Here is a 22,149-nt window from a genome sequence, read left to right as displayed (position 1 = left end):
CCTCAAGTCTGCTCTTGTTTGCTGGTAGGGTGACCAGACAGCAAGTGTGAAAAATCGGGATGGGGGGTGGGGGGTAATAGGAGTCTATATAAGAAAAAGACTCAAAAATTGGGACTGTCCCTATAAAATCGGGCCATCTGGTGTGGTCACCCTATTTGCTGGGTGCAGGTGTCTCACATTACAGAGGAGTTTGGGCAGCGTGTAGTGTGAGTTTAGCCCTTTCCCATGACTAGAATTCAAGGGTCCCTGGCTGCCTCACGAGAGACCATGAGACGTGTCAGTAACCTGCCCTTAGGATGGGCTTGGAAGGACTTGGAAGGGCGCAGGTTGTAGTGCGCTCAGCTTTGTTTCAGGGAATTTCTTAGAGTAGCCCACCAGAAACACGTTAAAGGAGATTATTGAATAATAACTTGCGTGTCCGTTTTAAGAACAAATCATGACTGTACTTTTAAAAAGAAAGGTAATTTCAAAGCAGCTCTAAATGGAGTTCAGAAGGGCTGAGCTACTGTCCCCCTGCTCTCTGGAATCACCCCCAATGCTGTCATGAATTGGTCTCTTGTCATTTGTGTGCACAGGTTTCTTTCTCCCTTCAAAATCCTGTCTTCAAAGCTGCTTTGGTTGTCATGGAATGACGAATCATTCGTGATAACATTGCTCTCTTCACAGGTAAAAGCTACAAAAGGCTCTGTATGGCTGGCCGGTTAGCTCAGTTGGTTAGAGCGTGGTGCTAATAACGCCAAGGTCGCGGGTTCGATCCCCGTACGGGCCACAGCTTTTGCGACTCGGGCAGTGGCCCTTGGAAGGAAGGGGGGAAAGCCTTTTCATTTACCTTTGGGGACTGGAGGAAACAAACATCTGCATGGAACAAAAAGGAAAACCAAAAAAAGTCAGACGTTTGAGCTGCAAGACGCCGGGGTAAAGACTCCTTTCCCCACTCTGCAGCACTTAGATGATTCTCCCCCGTACCCACTTGCTGGGTACAAGTGCCTCAGGTTACAAAGGGTCTCGGGTAGCACCTACAGTGCGAGCTCAGCCCCTTCCCGTCACTACAGCTGGAGGGTCCCTGGCAGGAGCCCGGGCTGGGCAATGAACCGCTTTCCCCTCCGAGTCTCAGTTCCGGCTGCAGAGTGAATGTTGATTTTTTCGGGGCTAAACGCTGCTGGGAGCTAGTGTAGGTTCATTATTTCCAGAACGGAGCCTGCCTTACTAAACTGCTGTTCCTGATTCAAACCTATTCCCGCTGCGAGAGACGGGATCAGAGCGCCCGCTCTTCCATTGCAGCTCGGCGCTCTTGCTTTAACACTTTCCTCTGGTTAGTCGGTTCATTATAGCGTTGAGGTGACTGCAAGGGGAGACGTTTTTGGTTGTCCTCTTCGTTCTCATGCAGTTGTTTGCTTGCTTCTGTCCCCAAAAGTAAACGAAAAGGGCGACTGCCAGAGTCGCAAAAGCTGTGGCCCGTACGGGGATCGAACCCGCGACCTTGGCGTTATTAGCACCACGCTCTAACCAACTGAGCTAACCGGCCAGTGCTGTTGGAGTTGTCCACATGTGTGTAGTTCAGGAGAGCAAAATTGTCTCAGGCACATTTCAGGACAAGGGCTGAAGTGTCTATGCCATTAGATAGAGATTTTCTGGGTCATTTTATTCAACTTTAAACATTTAAATAACACATGTTTCTGAATAAATAAATTAATCCACACACATGAATTGAATGAGCACAATTAGTTACCAACAGTGCTGGGGGACCTAATAGGGGAGATGGCCCATTCTCTTGTAAGGGTTTGTGAGAAAAGCTTCGTGAAGGATGTTCAGAATGCAGGACATCTAATGTTCATAGAATAATACAGCCTGGGGATGGGGCAAAAATGCTAGAATTTAGCCCTTAAAGTGCCTGGCTAATCACCTAGAAGGAAGCAATTAACCCTCTCCGGTAAGTAGTCGTGGCCGAGTGGTTAAGGCGATGGACTAGAAATCCATTGGGGTCTCCCCGCGCAGGTTCGAATCCTGCCGACTACGTATTGTTCTTTGCTAATTCCATTTTTGCTACCTGTAGAGTTATTTCCTCTCGCCCCCGACACAGAAGTAAGCAGCCGTTCTCAGTTCTAGCTGCCTTTCTCAAAATCCTCATAATAAATGTATCATTCATGACACCAGCAAAACTACACACTAAAATAAGAGTTCTGGCGAGAGGCTCTGTTGAGAGGATTGTGTTAATTTAACCTCCCCAAAGAGGGAAAAGGGAAGCCCAGAAATTCAATGGAAATCAAAAGCAAGAATGTGGGGCATTAGAACAGATCCTGCATGCACGCTGCAGGTTCTGAGCTTCACCGGGAACTCCAAGGTGCTAGCAGAAAGTATAACTCCTCGGAGTCTCCCTTTTATGTCCCTGGGGCGGCTGGCAGCCCGAGTTCTTGGTCTGGTTTTCCCCTTTAACAATGTCACCTCCCCCCTCTTTGGTTGTTTTGCAGGCTGCAGCAATCGCCCTATCCTCCTCACAGCTTAGGGGTTTAAACCCCCTGCCTGCCTCTTAGCTCACCTCTAAGGGACAGAAATGGCATTTGCAGATATAGAATGACGGGTTACTGGAAGGACACGGGGAATTAAAAGCCACGTGCAAAACCCAGTAAATTTCTTGGGTTCAGCAGCCTTTATCCTTTGGGCATCGGAATTAGTGGCCCCTATAATCAGTACTAGGCACTTTGGCTTAGCTGGTTAAGGCGTCTGTCTAATAAACGGGAGATTTTGGGTTCAAATTGTAGCCGCTCCCCTGCTTGTTTCTTCTTCTTCCCCTCTATTTTCCTCTGGTTTGCAACAGCCTGGAGAACCCCCTACAAGCACAAAGGCAAGGCTCACGCCCTGGCTGGTGAGAATCGCCCCCCCCCCCCTGCTATACTTATCAGTAGAGGCAAAGCAACATAGGAGAGCTGCTTCACTAGGCATTTTCAGATCAGACCCTGCCTGGGAGAGTCAGGTGTTCGGTAGCCCTCAAGCAAACCCTGAGCTAGAGAACGAAATACTGAAGAGCTTTTTTCACTGCTTGGTGATCATTGTATCCCAGCCAAACGTTTTCGATAATGTTTCTCCTACCTAGACTCCTCGCCAAAGGTTTGCTTTGTCCTCGAGGCAGCAGCAGGGGCTTGCCCACCTGTGACTATTGCCGCCTCACGTAGCAGGCTATACGTAGCTTAAAGCACAAGGCGAGAAAGGAATGAGAGGTGAAGCTAGGATTGTGAACCTAGGAGGAGACTGAAATTGTGTTTTGGTCTTTCCAAAATAAAAAGCAAATGAAATTTTATTTCCTGCTGTAACCAAATAATACAAAACGCGCCCAGGGATCAAACCCTCAAGGGGGTCATTAGTAGCACCACACTTTAATCGAGCTAGCCAACACGTTCCTGTCGCTTCCCTGTTTAGCTCTCAAGAAGACAATGCTGTTTCTGGTATATTTGCTTGGAATCAGGAGTGATGTCACAATGGCATCTGCTGGAGATTTTCTGTTACGTTATTAAATCATGAATGATGAGGAGAAAGTGAATAAGGAAGGGTTATTTTTCACTTCACATAACACAAGAACCCAGGGCCACCCACTGAACTTAATATGCAGTGGGTTTAAAACATACATAAGGATGTACTTCACCCAATGCACGGTTAACCTACGGAACCCATTGCCAGGGGATGTTGTGACAACCGAAAGTATAACTTGGGATCAAAAAAGAATTTGAGAAGTTCATGGAGGATAGGTTCACCAATGGCTATTAGCCGAGATGGGTAGAGAGGCAACCCCAGGCTCTAGATGTCCTGCTGAATGCTAGAAACTGGGACTGGACGACAGAGAATGGACCACTTGAAAATTGCCCTCTTCTGTTCACACTCTCTGAAGCATATGGCAGGATCCTGGTCTAGTTGGACAATGTCTAACCCACTATGGCCATTCTTAAGTTAAGTTTAAAATGCTCAAGCCTTTTTAGCCCACAATTCACAATCTCAGTGAGAACATTCTCACTTTTCATGATGTCATAGGCATGACCCCTCATTGTTAACTGCATTTAACTTAACAACCCTTCCCAGCCCATGTCCCCTTAAGGTGGCAGCAGGTCAGGCAGCCATTATCCCATAACCTTTCTCCGGCATTCCCTAATACCAATGACCTTGCAAAGAGCACCAGTGGGTTATGAATAGCCATGGCTGCATGCTACTCTCCCTGGACACAGAGCTGATCCCACTCCAATCCCTCACCTTGAGCTACCACGGTGTTTCTTAATGCCCCTCTCCATAATACAGAAGGGTCTTACTCTCCCACAGCCTATTCTCTTGCCTTAATGCAGAAATCACACACACCCTTTCACATTTGGCACAAGCTAACCTTCCAAGTACAACTCTGTGCTGCCAGGGCTACACTGCTATTGTTATTTGAGACGCCAGCTCGGGCATACTGACCTGATGTGCAATTGTACCTCCTGACTGCTGTGTAGACACACTCTCAGAGACAACTTTTTCCATGCTGGTCCTACCAGCTTTAGCTACCCTTGCAAAATAAGAACCCATATTTTAGCCGATGTACCAATGGTACAAGTGCCAACGTAGGTAGCAATCAGCAGATTTGCCTGAGTTGCTGGTGAAAATCCCAGGGCACTGTTCAACACTAGCGGCTCAGCAGTGTATCAGTTTACACCATTAATGGCCATTGTAGGAAGACAGTTACTAGTTTTGCTGTTTTAAAAACACCAACTGAGAGCTAGGAAAACCTAAAATTCTACCTCACCTGCTTGGCTCAGATTGACTGGACAATTAAAAGTAAAGTTCTGTCTCTTTTTCCATTCTTCTTATTTTACATCAACTACTTCCTTCAGCCAAGACTCTTGATGTGCAGATTTTAAAGCATGTGGAGGAAAATATTAAATCGCATTTCTAGAGTGACAGATTTCTATATTCAAAACATTTGAAACCTTAGAATAAATGGAGATTATTACTTCAGAGAGCAAATTAAAAAAAATGAAAACTTTGTTGTCAGAAGTGGGATTCGAACCCACGCCTCCAGAGGAGACTGCGACCTGAACGCAGCGCCTTAGACCGCTCGGCCATCCTGACAGCTATGAAAAAAAGGACAGCTCTACAGGTAGAAATGTTTAATTGGTTCATGATAATTATATTTTTCTTAGTATTTAGATTCCTGAGTGAGCTATATACTTTTTTCTAAGCGCCTTCCCTCAGTAGCAAATACTAGCAGTGCAGATTTCTGGGAGCTGCTGCCACTTTGTGACTTTCTCCTCTCACACATTTCTACACATCTTCTGGAGTAACATACAGTGTATATGTGTATCATTTCATAAAAATAAGACAGTTAATTGTGGGTTCCTAGTATAGAAGATACTAGGGTTGGTTTTGTCACTCACATAATTGATACAGGCATGCTGACTGCCCTACCTGGCATGATTATAGCTCACAGGACTTAGATACTTGGGATGTGAAACATTCAATGAAATTAGGAAGCACTTTTCCTTTAGGGCTAGATAATTGACTACTTTCTGCTGTTCAGAGCACTAGAGATTCAGTTCATCCTTCAAATACAGTCACATCTTGGCACATATCCAGTCATTGCCACCTGCAAATCGTTACTTCCTATAAGATTTGGTACTGATTTAAAATGTTTACATAAGACCTTTAGTGACTGTGGCCCTGGCATGGACTAGTGTGCTCTGTATTATTTCTACTTAACTGCAGAAAAAGATTCCAGGGGAGTATTATCAGAATTTTTATTACAAAGAGATCACTTATTGACAATGTAGATAGAAAAATGAAGACATCCCTCAGAGCCATTTCAAACCTGCAATTAATTCAGCCTTTTGTTTTATAAGTAATAGTAAAAAAATGAAAGTAAGGTCACATTCATAATTTTTCCACTACTATTCATTAAAATATCTAGATAACACCAGGTCTCGTATACACAGACTGACATTTGTGTTAGTGACAGTTTTAGAAAATAAATATCTTGCTCCTACCCTTTGTGCCTCTAACACAAAACCCTGTTTTATTATGACCATTACTGAGGACAAAATCTAAAAAGTTAGTATTTGATCTTTATTGCCAAGTCCCATCAAACATTATTTACGCTCTACTGCGCCTTTAATGATATTCAAAGGCTGCTTCTTTTGCCTGCTTGTTTTTTAAACTGAAATATAAAGAAATATCACATTCTCAAGTCTCTTTTTGCTGGAGGACTTTGGCATCTTGGAAAATATAACTACAGATATCAACCATAGCTCTGACTATACCTGAAGGCTTCCCAGCCACTAGCTGAGTGGGGACAGGGTCTTTCTGCTCACAACTCCCCCTGCCAGTTGCTAACCTTGTCAGGCAGGTCTTCAGTGGCTCAACCCTCTAGCTAAGTCACACGTAGTCAAAACAAGACACATGAAGGTGTAAAAGGTCCAACAGGGCCTGTCCCTGTGCCCTTGTTACTGTCTTTAGTCCTGTCTCTGGGCTCAAGCTTTAAGTCTATGTCTGCCCTGGTGTACAGCACTGCCTCCAGGGCTTTCTCTCTAGAGATTCTTTAAGTCCTGCCTTCACTTGGGCCTCTAAACAAGTCTTATTCCCTTCTTGGGGCTTAGCCCACCCTGTCAGTGGCTGGTGGAGGGACCTAAGCCTGCCCAGCATTCCAGGTCCCTACCCAGGGACCCTACAAATATTAGCCTGTGCTGTTTCCTTTAACTCCATTGCTGCTTCTGCATTCCCTGAGCCACTTCCTCTTTACCCTTACCTCAGGGCTAAAGTTCTTCCTCACAGAATGCCAATGTCACCAGAACCCATTTTCTGGTTCTCCCTTGAGCTCCAGCAAGGAGCACCTTTCTCACTCCTTTGGTCCCTGCCAGGAACTGATCTGCTCCTTTTACCTGAGCCTGCTTCCTTGCAGTCTTTCCAGGCAGGCCTGGAGGACCCACTTTCACTGCTCCTTTTTCTGAGGAGGGGTGTGGCAGGACTGCAATGCTTCCAGCAGGGGGCCCCAAAGAGGAGGGATGTGGCAGGATCTGCTCAGGCCCTACAAGGCTTTCAGCAAGGTACAACCTAGACCAGTGGTTCCCAAACTTTTACAGCCTGTGAACCCCTTTCACTAAAATGTCAAGTCTCGCGAACCCCCTCCTAAAAATGAATATTTCCAGGGATTTTCTCCTTTACCTGAGTATAAATTATAAAAGCAGTGATCTTGGAAATATAAAATTTGTTTTTATGACATGCTTATTACACACTATTTATTATTAATCATTACAGTATTTTTATTACATTATGAAAACGGCAACACTCTTCCAAGATCTCACTTTCGTAGCTTGTATCTCTTTGAATAACCCTGTTATAAGACAAGGCTCCTATGTTTCATCAAGGAGTATCAGATGTGAAACAGCATGAAGATATTTAAGAAGCTAACTCAAAGAGTTCCTCCTACACAAGCATTCAGGTCTTGAGCAGTCCAGGCAAACAACGCACGTTACAACAAAGCTTAAACTTGTTCTTCATAATAATTTTAAAAACAATACTAGCTGCCTATTTAATTTAAAAAAAGCAAAAAACATCCACCTCCCTTTCCATTTCTTATAAGGAGTCTTGAAGTTTAAATCTCCTCAGTGTGATAGATATGCTTGCTTTGATCTGCCTAGCTCTTGGAAGTCCAGGGGCTCCAGGCTGCTGGCCCCGTGCTGGGGTCCCTTGGGACAGCTCTGTCCGCCATTAGGGAATTTTTTCCCAAGAACCCCCTGTAACGGTTCATGAACCCCAGTTTGGGGAACCACTGCCCTAGACCGTCACACACTGTTTTTAGAATAGCCCAACTAGGTCCTAGATAATCCAAATAGGATACAATGTAACAAAAGAATGCTTAGTGTGTATATCCAGAAACGTCCCTTAAAAAGGTGAAGCCAATTAGACTAGGTTAATAACCTCTCTAGGGAAAGGGATGGAACTTCCCTGATGGGACATTTTTAGTTTACCCTGGAGAATACACCATTGGGACCCTATATTGGCAGGAATAGAATCAGACTTCCAAGTTTCTGTGATTTTAATCCCTATCTCCCCATTTTGCTGGAGAGCATATGTAATTTTAAAAATGGAAACATTTTCCTTGAAGACTCTGGAAAAGTCAAACAAGAGATGTGCGGTGCTCCTTGTAAGGGATTTAGGGATCTTTATATGGGGGGGGGGGTCACATAAGCCATTTGCCCCTTTCTAAACCTACAGCGACCCCACAGCCATTCTGCAGCCAGGCCAGAGCTCTTCCCCTCTGGATGGAGCTATGGGCACACATTTAATGTGTGTGAATACTGACAAGTGTTTGCCCCCATCCCCTCAGGTAGCTTGGGGGGGGGGGTGGGATGGAATAGCACTGCAATTTTTTGCAAATCTCATATTATACGGGAACAGGTGTGGAGGTGGTCTTTCCTAGTACCTCGTAGGTTCTGAGGACTCTACGGGCTGATCCTCTAGAAATCTAAGGGGCTAGAGAAGGACTTGAGCCAAAGTCAACCTACACACTCCAGAAATGCCATAGCTTCTAACAGAGATCATTAGAGACAATATATATTGCTCACTCTCATGTGACACGGTATTCATCTTTTATCACTTTGACCCATCCATATGAGATGAGTGAGAACAGGAAATGAAATCCCAGTTTCATACCACTGCTCCTGTGCGTCACACCTTTATTACATGGTATGAGAAATAAACTATGTCTTTGGTAAAAATGGAGACAAAACCTGCTGAATTCTTCAGTCTGTAAGGGCACTTGTCAAGAGAATTGGCGGTGATGGTTGCAGGCATCTTTGGAAGTTGGATCCCAAAGGAAACATACAGTGGAGAGGGAAGAGTGTATTCTGTGTGCATGGCTTTGGAAGTGTGAGAGGAAGAACAAGTATAACAAGCTGGGAGGGTTTGCCTGAAAACCCCATTCTTTAGCAGACGATGATCCTAGTGGAAAACAGACAACAAACACTTTCTATTGCAAGTAGATTATTACTGCATCTGCTATAAAGTGGGAAGGACCTAGGATGTAGGCTGATCAGTCCTGAGGGAGGAACCCTGCGAGCATCCAAGCCTGGGGAGAAGGCCTCGTCTGGAGTTTGCATTTCATTTTGATTTCTTTGTATGAGTGTGACTGAAACCCAAGGAGGGGGTAAAATTCCTGCCACCTGCAACTTGCATGTATTGTGTTTGGAGCAGGGAGAAGCTACCTCTCACTTAGATATAAAACATCTGCTTGAGAAGTACAAAGGAATATAAATAAAATGTTACATTTTAAAAGGACAATTTTCAGTTTATTTCTTCTATTGCTTTATTCTCCACCTCCCCTTCCAATTTTGATCCATTCTACTCACTTTTATCATTTTCCCTTTTGGTATTTTTCTCTGAAAAACAACATCTTTCTTTCCTTCCCATTCATGCCATCTTCTTCTCCACCCTCTTGCTCTTTCCTACCTCACACTCTTTTCCTTTTTGCTCCCCTCTTCTATCCCATTTGCTCTCAAGTTCTCTCTCATTCTAATAAGGGGAAAAATAAAATCTTCTTTAGTCTTATTGTGTGTGGGGGGTGTTAAGCACATTTCTCTATAGTTAAAGAGAATAAATTTGACTCATAAGTATTATTAAAGAACAGCGGTGGTCGGTAGCTGAAAGGGCAATGGAACGAGCTGTGTTGGGAATTTCCCTTCTGGATTGTATCCCAAATGAAACGATTAGAGAACGCAGCGGTGTGAAAGATATTGTTGTGGAAAGCAGATACGATGGGCGGGCCACATAGCACGGTTCACGGACAATAGGTGGACCGCAATCATTACTGAGTGGTACCCGCGAGAACAGAAAAGACCATCTGGTTGGCCTCCAAGAAGATGGGAAGATGACATTGTAAAACGTTTCGGACAAACATGGAGAAGAAGGGCAAGAATGCGAGAAGGATGGCGGATATGTTGTGATTGGCGCAGTCTTAACGATAGCTGAAGACAGATTGATCCAGCTAGTCCATAAGTATTAAAACAATAGATTTATTTATAGTTTTATTGGTCTTTACTGTGTCTAACTTGAATATAAAACAATTCAAAAATCTAGTAGCGTCTCCTCCTGGAGCAGTTTTTATAACAATTCTAGTTATTGCTCCCATAAGAACTAGCTACTTTAAATACAGGCCCTTTGTTGAAGACTCCCTGGTTTCCTCCAGGCACTGGACTGTGTTCAAGCTGTTTGCTGTAAGAGGCAGTTAGATGCCAAAGAGAATTTTGAGGTCAGCCAAGGTGAGTTTGGTGATGGAGTCTCCTGTGCCCGACAGCACTTGTTGAGCCAGATCTTTCTTCTTGGTTTGGAGTTGTGAGATCTTTTCTTCCACTGTCTCCTCACAGACAAACCTAAAACCCAAAGCACCACATCACCCTAATTTCTGGAAACATCAACATTTCAAGCTTCCATCCCCTTTCAACTTCTAGGGACTCATCTTTTTTTCAAGAAAAGGGGAGCAAATCATTTTTATAGCACCTCTCATCCAATGTCAGACTCACACTGCAGCCACCACCATTTATCCTACTAAACGTTTATAGGTTTGTAATTTGAAATTTAAATTTTTAATTATAGGGAAAGAAATCTGAGTCCCTGACCAATCCCTCCTTGAATCATCGTTCTTATTGATATTAAGGGTTTCCAAAAGTAGAGGGCCACATTTGGAATCAAGAGTTTGAAGACCATATTAAACACATGGAACTATATTTGTCCTTATAATGAGTGTCTTGATGAATGTAAATGGGCTGATGGCTGAATTGCACTCAGCAGTGGAGAGACCCAAGGCATTCATCAAGCCATTAAAGGAAAAGAGCAGTTTTGGGCTTTGACTTGTTGAAAATCAGTTTCAGATCAGCAATCAGGAGGCAAATTCCAGAAACATTCATACGACATGGCCTCTGATCCTGTGCACAGCCCTGAAGTTCAGAAACAAACATCAAAGCAAGCCCATGTCACCCTGCAACGAAGCCAAGACTTTATAAGGCTGTTGCCTGTCATGTACACTGCTAACTCAGGAGTTTAGAACAGCAGACCCTGACCTGTGTATCACCACGTCATTCTTCTGCCCCACACGGTATATACGGTCACATGCCTGATCTTCAAGTGCAGGATTCCTGCAAGGTAAGAAAACTGCTCAGACAGTCTAGTGGCTTGTTAATCTTAGAAACAATGAAGACAAGTCCTTATCCTCAGCTCGTGTGTCCCCCTCCCCATTATACAGCTTATTCCCTCTATACAAGAAATGTGACCTCCTCCCTAGCTCCCTTACTGTTCTGAATATCAGACAATGCACTGCAAATCAGATTCTCCCTATGCCCCTGCTGAAGGTCTACCACAGGGGTCTCAAACATGCAGGCCGGGGGGGGCGGCACGCGGGCCATCTCCAGACCAGGAGGGAGGGATAGCTCAGTGGTTTGAGCACTGGCTTACTAAACCTAGGGTTGTGAGTTCAATCACTGAAGGGCCCACTTAGGGATCTGGGGCAAAATCAGTACATGGTCCTGCTCGTGAAGGCAAGGGGCTGGACTCGACAATCTTTCGGGGTCCCTTCCAGTTCTAAGAGATAGGTATATCTCCATATATTAAAATAGGGGTGGGCAAACTACACCTGCGGGATTGCCCCCCTCGAACCCTGCACCGCTCCCTGAAGCAGCTGGCATCATGTCCCTGCGGCCAGGGAGGGGAAGAGCAGAGGGCTCCATGTGTTGCCCTGGTTTCCAGGCACTGCCCCCAGCTCCCATTGGCTGGAAACGGGGAACCATGGACAATGGGAGCTTTGGGGGAGGTACCCGGAGGAGCAGCAAGCTGTGCGCATAGCCCTGTGGCCCCCCCCTCCCCCAGGGGCCAGAGGGACATGGTTGCAGCTGTTTCGCACAGCCTGCCCTGGCCCCGGTGTGCACCGCTGCTACCCTGGAGCTGCTTTAGGTAACTTGTCTGAGTTGTTCAAATTATTGGTACCAATGCATGTTACCTCGCACTTGTCAATATTAATGTTCACCTATCATTGAGTTACCATTCATTTCACTTTGTTAGATCTCTTCGAAGTTCCTTAAAAGTCTTCTCTAGTCTTAGGCAAGGATCATCTCTTATGTATTTGTACAGCACCTAGCACAACAGAGCCCTAATTCATGACTGGGGCCTTTGCGTACTACCATAATACAAACAATAATTCTACTAAAAGTTAGAATGATTGCTCCCCTACAGTCCTGCAATATAAGCTGCTGATTTATATGAAAGATTGCATATTTTTGTTAGTAGCTCCGACACTCCATTCTCACATTCCTACAGAGCTCTCCAGTCATGGTGACTTGCTGCTTTCTAAATCTATCACTTATCAATTTGTTCCAAAACAAGCCCTCTAGACTCAGATATTTTTATTTTCAGAACAGATTACTTCTGGGATTGGCACCTCTCTAATAGCTTCCATGGTAAATCCTATGTGTTATCCTCATCCACTTTAATAGTTTGTTTTAGCTGCCAAGTGGAGCTTTACTGCCATTTTTCACAGTAGTGGGTGTCATACTGGCCATGAGTTGAATTGTTCTTGAAAGTTTCATTTTAAAAACATTTTGCCTTGACAAGCAAGTAATTTCAGGGATGGAAAAGTAGGACCGTGTGTTTTACCATTCAACCAGATACATCCTTCTCTCATGCAGTTTGTAAGCCCTCATGTTACCATGCTGAAGTAAAGAGCCAGTCTACCCTCAAAGTTTCCATCTCACTTTACCAGTGCATGTCAAAAAGGAAGAGGTGGTTTCCTCCAATTAAGTTAAGGCCAACGCCTCCAGCCAGGAGCGAGATCAACATCACCTTCAACAAAGAACAATAAGACAGAAAGACAGGTTACTTTCATAGATTCATCTATTCCAAGGCCAAAAGGGAACGTTGTGATCATCTAGACTGACCTCCTGTATAATAGAGGCCATTGAACTTCCCCAAAATAATTTCTAGAGCAGATCTTTTAGAAAAACATCCAACCTTGATTTAAAAATGGCCTGTGATGGAGAGTCCACCACAACCCTCAGTAAATTGTTCCAATGATTAAATTACTCTCCCTGTTCAAAATTTATACCTTATTTCCAGTCTGAATTTGTCTAGCTTCAACTTCCAGCCATTGGATCCTGTTATATCTTTCTCTGCTAGATTGAAGGGTCCATTATTAAATATTTGTTCCCCATGTAGATACTTATATAATCAAGTCACCCTTTAACCTTATTTTTGTTAAGCTAAATAGACTGAGCTCTTTGAGTAAGTTTCACTGACAAAAGCGCTGGTGTGGACAGTGCTATGTCAGCGGGAGACGCTCCCCTGCTGACATAGCTAACGCCGCTTGTTGGAGATGATTCAATTATGCTGGCAGGAGAGCTCTCTCCCATCGGCATAGAGCGGCTACACGGGAGACCTTACAGTGGTGCAGCTGCCGTGGTACACCTGTGCCGCTGTAAGGTCTGTAGTGTAGACATGGCCTTAGACTAGTTAAAATGTCATCAGATTCATTGTGGTGTTTGCCCCTTCCAAACATGGATTTACACTAGAGGGAACAGCCAGTCCAGTCTGAATTGCAGAAATTTCACAAAACGTTTTGAAAAAATAATGTGCACAGAGAAATGTTCAACCTGCACTCAGACTACCCAGCCATCTGAAGTTCCAGTAGACAGAATTTCAGAAGCTGTCATAGATGAGACGGAAATCTTCATCTCCAAACTGCCATGGCATTGGATTTTTTTTTTTTTTTTAATTTTGGCCCAATCTGAATGAGCCAGTTACAAATGTTTCAATTGGGTCACTCCATTTTAGAGGTGAAGTGGGAATTCTCCCCTGCCAACTTAGCATCCTTGTCCTTAGACTTGGATCAGCATGTGAAGTCTAATAAACACTATAGTGTTCATTTGGCTCTGTTTGTAAGTGAACCTAACATCCCCCTCCCTTCCATAAATCGGTAGTAGGTGACTGAACAACTGAGGTTTTGCATGAAGTACCACATGTGCTGGGAGAAGAGGCTGTAGGGAACAATCCTACAATGTCTCCCATGTCATGGGAGTAGTATGACCCAATACATCTTTTATGTCATCAATCTGCAGTGGGGTAAGCTAGGAACAGTTTCTGCCTGATCTGAATTGCCTATCCCACAGGCCCCCAATCTTGCAGATACAGCTTAATGTTAACAGAGACTTTGGTATGATTGGGTACCAGCAAGCCTTTAACTTGCCTGAGAGCCAGGCATTCTTAGTATGGAAGATTAAAGCAAGTATAACACCAAATAGTGTCTATACCAGAACTGCTCCCATTTACGGACATCTGGCTTTTACAGCTACACCCTCCCACCACGAACACACATCTTGATGCCGGATATAGAATCTGGCCCAGCAAATCCTATCATAAAAAAAAAGTAACTACCCCAGCTATTAATAGCTGCATTGAACACAGCTTTCCTGATCCCAGTTCATACCCGAGGCCCTTTGGGATTGTTATTGAACTCTTCCACCAAATCCATCCTTTGCTTAGGATTGACAGAGCCATCCACCGTAGCATACTTCAGCCCCTGACGCTCAAGGTGCACTGCCACAATCTTCAACATGCTAGTCCACTGAGATACGACGACACTGAAGAGAGACAATAGAGTCCAAAACAAGCATCAGATATATTGTAACAACCCTACTATGGTAGTGTCTTGCCCCTGACATATTAAGAGTGAATTAAATCTGTTTATCTTCTCTATTTTAGGGTTTAACACTGCTGCCCCATCACCATAATATGTGAGTGCTTCCCACCAAAATCAACAGCAAAGTCCCTAGAGGGACTTTATGGAATCTGCCTCGCTTTCCTTTTTGCGGTCAAAACTCTGCTTGGGGTAGGTCAGGTTTTTGGATTTGATTTGTTTGGTTTTGTGTGGGGGGGGATTTAATGATAGAAAGGTGCTTGTTGCATGTCATTCTTATACTGGAAAGGCTTTTTTGAAGGTGGCTTTGCAGTGTTCCCTACAAGACAATCACACTCGGGATTCACCTGATCTCGTCTGGAAATTTATCCTATAAGTGGCTTACATTCAAGATGGAGATGAGGTATCTGAGCAGTGACTGCTGCTGTGCATTCTAGAAATCCAGAACTGCATTATCAGACCTAGCAGACACTTGATTTGCATGTGCAATTCCGGCCGCTGTGCTTGGAAGTCAGGGAAGCACATGGGCATACACTAATCGGTTTCTTCCTCAAACACCTGAGTGTGCTTTTTGCACACAAATTGTCCAAAAAAAAAATCAGGCACCAGTTTCCAGCTGGAGCAGGTAGTGACTATTCCTCTTTACTAACAACCTGACCAAAGAGCAAGGGGTGACTAAATGGCAACCTCACCTCCAGCAAGTGGCCACTTGAGCACAGTATGTTTATTCTGAGGCAGAAAGACTAAGCAAGCTGTTTCTCACTGCAGTCAGAGATCCTTCCACAAGACTATTCTGACACACAGGGTACGTCTTCACTACCTGCCGTATCGGCGGGTAGCAATCGATTTATCCGGGATCGATATATCGCATCTCGTTAAGATGCGATATATCGATCCCTGAACACGCTCACCGCCGACTCCGGAACTCCACCAGAGCAAGTGGCGGTAGCACAGTCGACGGGGGAGCCGCAGCGGTCGATCCTGCGCCGTGTGGACCCCAGGTAATTCGATCTTAGATCGATCCCCCCCACCCCACCCCAGTGTAGACCAGCCCACAGTCTGGAGATTTCCCCCCAGCCTGCACCAAACATTAACTGTTCTGGAACAGTCCATTGCAAAGAGTTTCTCCAGTATTTTCAGATGTGTGACCCTTTTAATAGGATGCCCAAATCCTGCATTTAGATATTTATATCAGCTCTTTGGAGTACCAGTCAGGTATTCAGAAGCACAGATGCTAATCTCAGCATATGAATATATATTTCTGAAGAACTGTTATGATTAGAATAAAATGTAGGAGCAATCAGGTTCTTAGGAGGCACATACCACTGTGGGATCTGAACACCTACATGCACCATTTAGGGATTAAACTGAACCAATCTTCCCTTTTCCCACCCATACTCGCTCTTTGGCACTTCATGTAATAATTTTCTTTATCTCCCACAAGTTATAGATCAGGGAGTTCCTCCCTCCCTCCCTGAGGTGTCTCTCGTGAGAGAATCAGATGGCTTATTTGAAAGATTCTGCCCCGCCCCATGTCAGTCTTGTGTCCTCCCACACACCAGACCTCCTTGCCTCACATCCTAAATCACCATTTCCCAACGTGTGAGATACAGGTCTCCCTGGGAGGTGTGAAGGACTGGCTGGAGGGCCATGGAAGATTTGCACATTAAGATTTGTAGCAGTTCAGCAACATAGTGAGGCAGGATTGTTTTCATTTTCCTGAAGTGGGGCTCAGCTTTCAAAAGTTTGGGAAATGCTGACTTAAGCACAGATTTTCCCCATCCCATGATTTTTTAATTTTATAAGTATTTTCTCCCAGATTCTTCAGTATGACCAAAATAATTCTATTATACCCAAGAGAATATTGCACACCTGGTTTTCAGATCACCTCACATACTCTCCACACGCATTAATCCTGAATTCACATCCACCTAGTTCCCCAACCACCTTCAAAGTCTCCTCTCCTCCAAATCTCCTCTTTGGCTTCCTGCGTGCTTTCACACACGGCTGACAGTTTGAAATGTTGCGAAACTGGGGTGTAGTGGGACGGCTCGCCCACTCCAGCGGAAAAGGGTTAAAGTCAGCCCTGGGAGAAGGTTGTGGCTGAGAGCTGCTAAGCTGGGCTGCTTGGGGAAGCAGCTGCAGCTGGGCCACGCCCCAATCAGGCCACAGCTGGCCTGTATAAAAAGGCTGTGAGCCAGAGACCCAGAAGTCTCTCTCTACCGGCTAGAAGAAAGCAGGGCCTGGCTGCTTGCAAAAAGGGTACTGGGAGTGAAGCAGGGCTGGGGAGAGGCAGGGGAGCTCCAGGCTGGCAACTCCCCTGGCTGCGGGACCTGGTCCAAGGCCCATCAAGGTACTGGGAGGCAGGCAAAGGCAGCAGGTCCGAATCCCCCTGCCTATGATGAGTGGCTTTTACACTGCAGTCTGCCCCAGGGAGTGGGGGCTTAGTGATGACTGGCAGTAGCCAAGACAGAGGCAAGGTGGGGATTAGAGGGTTGGGGGTTCCCCAGAGCGGGGAGGCGCTGAGACTGCGGGGGTTATTGCCAGGGGGAAGCCCCAGGGTAAAGGGGTACTGGGGTCCAGGAGGGACATGGGGCCAGCTACAAGCGGGACACCGGTCTGCAGAAGATGCTCTGGGTCAAAAGAGCTAATTCCCTGAGATGACCAGCAGGAGGCGCTGCAGGGGGTGAGTCCTGTGCCTTTACAGGGGGACACTTCACTTTCTGAGGGGTTTCTGTATCGGATCATCTTACTCATTCTTCCCCCTGCCCACAAAAATACACCCCAGAAAGAGAGGCATTATCACACTTACCTCTTCTGGGATTTTGAGTGACTTTGGATGGTCTTCAGTTCAGCCAAGAGATGCGATAGCTGCAGGAAAAGAAGTTAGTCTACTTGCTGTGGAGCCAGGAGGCGGCCTGCACTTTACCACTGGATACACAGAAAAGACTGAATCCAGACTTAAGTGAGGTCTTCCACTTGGCTGCCTGAGGTAGCTTCACAGGATGTTAACTGATGCTTTGTAAACCTGATTTTGCCTTCATGTACAAACTTACGTTATTTTAAAGAGTTAGTAATCCACAGACACTTGGTTTAGGTAAGCCAATGGCTCTCAACCTTTCCAGACTACTGTACCTCTTTCAGGACTCTGATTTATCTTGTGTACCTCAAGTTTCACCTCACTTAAAAACAACTTGCTTCCAAAATCAGACACAAAAATACATAAAAAGTGTCACAGCACACCGTTACTGAAAAATTGCTCACTTCCTCATTTTTACCATGTAGTTATAAAATAAATCAATTGGAATATAAATATTGTATGACATTTCAGTGTATAGTAGGGGAGTATAAACAAGTCATTGCATGAAATTTTAGTTTGTACTGACTTTGCTAGAGCTTTTTATGTAGCCTGTTGTAAAACTAGGCAAATATCCAGATGAGCTGATGTACCCCTGGAAGACCTCTATGTACCCCTATGGGTACGCATACCCCTGGTTGAGAACCACTGAGGTAAGATCACTTACATTGAGTAAAAAATGTAAGTGTTTCACTATATGATGTTGCAAAAGGGTAATTTAACTGCAAAATCAAGTAAGTTGTAATTTGCCCCTGTAACTTTTTACTGTAGCTACTGTGACTTTTTAGATAAGTCTTAGCCAGTAACAGTAATAAGACCACAAGACATGGAAACCACGATCAGAAATCAAGAGTTACAAACATGTTTTGTAGGAATCAAACTTCCCGTGTGGACCCAGGCTAGTATTGCTCCCCTTCTCCCACCCGTTATCTAAAGGTTTTAGGGACCACTTTGCTGCCACCTCCCTTCCTCTACCTAGAAGCGCTGTACTGTCTCAAGGGTCTAATGTTTGAGATGGGCATTGAGAGTCCACCAGCATGGTAGATCCTGTCTCCCCTGGTGGTTTTGTTGCAGGTACTCTTCTCTTATAGCCTCCTATGCAGTTTGGCAGGATGGAATCTCCCTGAAAAGCGTTCATCTGTACATTCATCTACCCATGCCCAAACTGCTGACCCACCCATCTAGACAACTGTAAACCTATCAGGCTATCAGAATTAACTAAACAAAACAAAAAACAACAGGAAAATGCTGAAATCTAGGCCTCCCAAGAGATGTGACAGAACCACAGCCCCCATACTTTGGTGCTTTCTCTGGTGATGTCAAAGAGATCCATGCTGAAAGCCTTGCCATTGAGATAGACGGTAGACTTTGGGTCAGGACCTTGGAGTTCTGACAAAGTCAAAGCACTGAGGTGTTCTTCCAGGGAAAGAGAGAGGCCTTCACTATTCAAGTTCACTTGGTCCAGGGCCTGCAAAAGAGTAAATAAGCAGATATAGTAAGGAATGAGAGTCACATGCACACCAGCCCATAGTAACCAGAAAGCATCACCTGCATGCTATTAGCAGAATTTCAAGCTTGGCTTAGGGACCATTCTCCTTCCTGGGCTGTACACCCACAAGATGGAGCTGGGTTTTATAATCAGGAGATAAAGCCATGCTCTGTCTCCAAATCACAGTTGAAATATATAGTTTAGAGAGTGGTGAAGCACAGTCTATAGCACTTCACCCCTGAAGCCTCCCTATAAGATGGGTAAGCTGTAGTCCCATTTTACAGATGGGGAAATTGAGGTAGAAAAGAAAAACTTGTCCAACGTTCAAGGGGGTTGGTGTTGGACCTGGGAATGGAACTCACAAGTGTGGCCTACAGAGCTTTACTATGTGACCTGTGCTGGCCACTTTTATTTTAAATCTGAAAGTGGAGAACCACAAGAAATTATGGCCTAACATGAAAGATGCTGCAATCCGCTCCATATTACACAAGTCAGGTGCGGCGCCTGGCCTCTTGGCAAGTTGCTCAGCTGTGGAGGCCACATCTGCAATGTTCAGTGCTTAACCAGCTCTTTAATGCAGCCTGTTGCAGACCCATTAATTCTTTAGTACCAGGAATTTCTAAAACAATGCCCCAAATTCATTTTGCATACATGCCAGTACCAGATGGCACACGTGCCCCCACCAGATCAAGGATTGTGGTGTTCACGAGCATGACACTTCAGTAAGTGACCAAGGTAGTAGTAGAGGTCAGCAAATAAAAGATCACATCATGGATTGGGCAATATGACTCTTAATATGATTCTGGTAAGACTGCTTCTACAATGCAGTGTTCAGACCTCAATACAAGAAAGAGACTAACTCAGGTGGATTCAGAGAAGGAAAACAAAATGATTAGTTTAAGGAAAAAAAAAATCTTAGCCAGTTTAGTTGGCTACTACTAGGAGAGAAGAGAGGACACAACAACAGTCAACAAATATTTGCCAAAGTAAACACCAAGGATGGAGAAGAATTTAAGAGAAATTTAAAGGAAAAGTATGGGCCGAACATCAGGAAATGTTTCCTATTAGGTTGTTGCTAGTTTCTTTCAAATATTCTGCAAAAACTGGTTTGGTTCAAAAGAGCACACTTCTCCTTTACCTTATGATTTGCTGTGATACTGGCAGACGAGGTGCCAGATCATGGCAAGGCCCCTACACTTCACTGAACACTGACAAATGCATACTGGAAACCAGTCTGGCTCACTTGTGTGTTAGTATTGTTAAAACAGGAATTAGATTTATAAGCATGTGTTTGGAATTACGAAATGCTCATAGGTTGCTGCATGGATTCATCTTATTTATAACCTCTGTATGCCATGTTGTAAGGTTATAGTAAGTGTCTGCATTGTAATCCTCTGTAATTGTGTAAGTCATCAAACAGGAAAGGAGCATTAATTCATGTAGAAATGCTGGGTTCCTACAGAAGGTGTTAGGTCCTGCCCCGAAGAAGGTCCATTGAACCCAGATAAGCCATTGTGAAACAAAGAACAAAGACTTTGTTGATTACTCCCCTCCACCCCCATGAAGAGGAGATTTGCAGGTGGATTCATCCCATCAGCTTGAACTCTGGGGGAAGGGAACAAAAACCACTGCCAAGAAAGAACTCTCTGTATGCTGCTTGAACTTTGAGAGGTGAAGTTTTCTAAGCATAAGCAAGGGATCCACAGCTGGGTTAGCTCCAGAGAACATACAGACCTGGCTTTTTACAGCAGCTTCTATTACCTTTTGTAACCTAAGACTAACTCATTGGTGTGTGTATATTTACCTACTTTTACCTTGTAAATAACTTATTAATTTTTCTTAGTTAACAAATCTTTACTTAATTTATTATAGGATTGGGTACAAGTGTCACTTTTGGTAGAGGATCTAAGGTGCAATTGACCGGGGGTAAGTGACTGGTCCTTTGGGACTGGGAGTGTCCTGAATATTATTGTGATTTTTGGAGTAAGGGACCATCTATCACAAAGGCAAGTTTGCCGGCATGACAAGACAGACTGGAGTACCCAAGGACACTGTCTGACTCCATGTTAAGGCTGTCACAGCACTTGAGGAGATCACACTTGATACTTGGTTGGTGAAATCTAACTATAAAACTCACAACCAGTTTGGGGTTGGTGCCCTGCTTCTCCACAGTCCGCCTTGAGATTGGTTCTCATGCTTGTGAGCCACTCCAGCCAGCTTGATATTTGCATATTAATATGAATCGCCCACAAACTTACGCAGAGAGCCCCCAACCCTAATCCTACTGCAAAATCCTAGAGTCGTTACTTACCGATAAACTAACCACTAAAACGCAGCCACCTCTGGGTTGGACAGCAACATGACACAACATTTTAATAAATAATGTGGCCAATTAAAATGAAAGGAAAATGTGTAATTTGGCCAGGATGCTGGCATTAAAGCCCTCTCCCTCCCCCATCCCGGCCAACCATGATGGGGAACTGGACTGACCTCAGGGAGAAGAATGCTCCCAAATGAGTTACCAACACAAACCTCCTCCTGTACTTGAGAGTTCTTTGGAAGTTCCATTCAAGGAATTAGAGATCTGACATGTATATCCAAAATTGCTCTGTGCTCTAATCAAGTGCTCCTAAAATGATCCATTCTATAAAGCACATTAATCGCAGTACAAGACTGCATGATTACCACTTTTAGTAAGGAAAGATGGCAGCAGCACTGGCGGAGTCTCAACAACATGGACAAGACATGGACAGTACTTGAGACGTGAGAGTCACTTTGGGAATCCTTTCGACTGGCTCCAAATTCTTGTACTACTATTAGGAAAGAAGAAAATACAGAAAGCATTCAGAGGCATATCAGAGCAGCAGCTCTACCAGTCAGTCATATTTCAACAAGAGGAAATGAAAAGTAACAGCAGTTTAGCATGAAACTTGTGTTTTGCTGGGCTTGGTATGTTCCTGCACAAGACATAAAGAAGCGAGAGATTACATAAATTATATTAACACTTTGTACTTCTGTTAAAGCTTTCATTAATCCTCAGCACCCTTGTTGAGCAGATATTATACCCATTTCAGAGAGGAGGAAACTGAGGCCCAAAGAAGTTAAAGTGACTTGCCC

General features: G+C 44.5%; 1 protein-coding gene and 4 non-coding genes across 6 annotated transcripts in view; 2 read left to right on the top strand and 3 right to left on the bottom strand.

Annotated features, from left to right (window-relative positions):
• The first annotated feature begins 695 nt into the window (after positions 1 to 695).
• Positions 696 to 769, top strand: TRNAI-AAU (transfer RNA isoleucine (anticodon AAU)). The gene has a single exon. It is a non-coding gene; the product is annotated as a tRNA-Ile (tRNA).
• A 682-nt stretch (positions 770 to 1,451) lies between these two features.
• TRNAI-AAU (transfer RNA isoleucine (anticodon AAU)) lies at positions 1,452 to 1,525 on the bottom strand. Its single transcript has one exon. It is a non-coding gene; the product is annotated as a tRNA-Ile (tRNA).
• Positions 1,526 to 1,934: 409 nt separating this feature from the next.
• TRNAS-AGA (transfer RNA serine (anticodon AGA)) lies at positions 1,935 to 2,016 on the top strand. Its single transcript has one exon. It is a non-coding gene; the product is annotated as a tRNA-Ser (tRNA).
• Positions 2,017 to 5,005: 2,989 nt separating this feature from the next.
• TRNAL-CAG (transfer RNA leucine (anticodon CAG)) lies at positions 5,006 to 5,088 on the bottom strand. Its single transcript has one exon. It is a non-coding gene; the product is annotated as a tRNA-Leu (tRNA).
• Positions 5,089 to 10,006: 4,918 nt separating this feature from the next.
• Positions 10,007 to 22,149, bottom strand: part of TTF2 (transcription termination factor 2) — a 37,208-nt gene continuing 25,065 nt past the window's right edge. For both annotated transcript variants that reach the window (XM_054044534.1, XM_054044540.1), the window contains 7 exons: positions 21,718 to 21,845; positions 18,841 to 19,011; positions 17,499 to 17,557; positions 14,477 to 14,630; positions 12,755 to 12,837; positions 11,067 to 11,141; positions 10,007 to 10,379 (listed from right to left, as the gene is read on the bottom strand). In XM_054044534.1, coding sequence (XP_053900509.1) covers positions 10,235 to 10,379; positions 11,067 to 11,141; positions 12,755 to 12,837; positions 14,477 to 14,630; positions 17,499 to 17,557; positions 18,841 to 19,011; positions 21,718 to 21,845 — 815 coding nt within the window. In that variant the 3' untranslated portion in view covers positions 10,007 to 10,234. The remainder of the gene's footprint in view (positions 10,380 to 11,066; positions 11,142 to 12,754; positions 12,838 to 14,476; positions 14,631 to 17,498; positions 17,558 to 18,840; positions 19,012 to 21,717; positions 21,846 to 22,149) is intronic.

This window comes from Malaclemys terrapin, chromosome 1, assembly GCF_027887155.1.
Source record: "Malaclemys terrapin pileata isolate rMalTer1 chromosome 1, rMalTer1.hap1, whole genome shotgun sequence".
Lineage (NCBI taxonomy): Eukaryota > Metazoa > Chordata > Testudines > Emydidae > Malaclemys > Malaclemys terrapin.
Note: the sequence above shows the minus strand (reverse complement) of the source record. Positions and strands in the feature narration are given on the sequence as shown.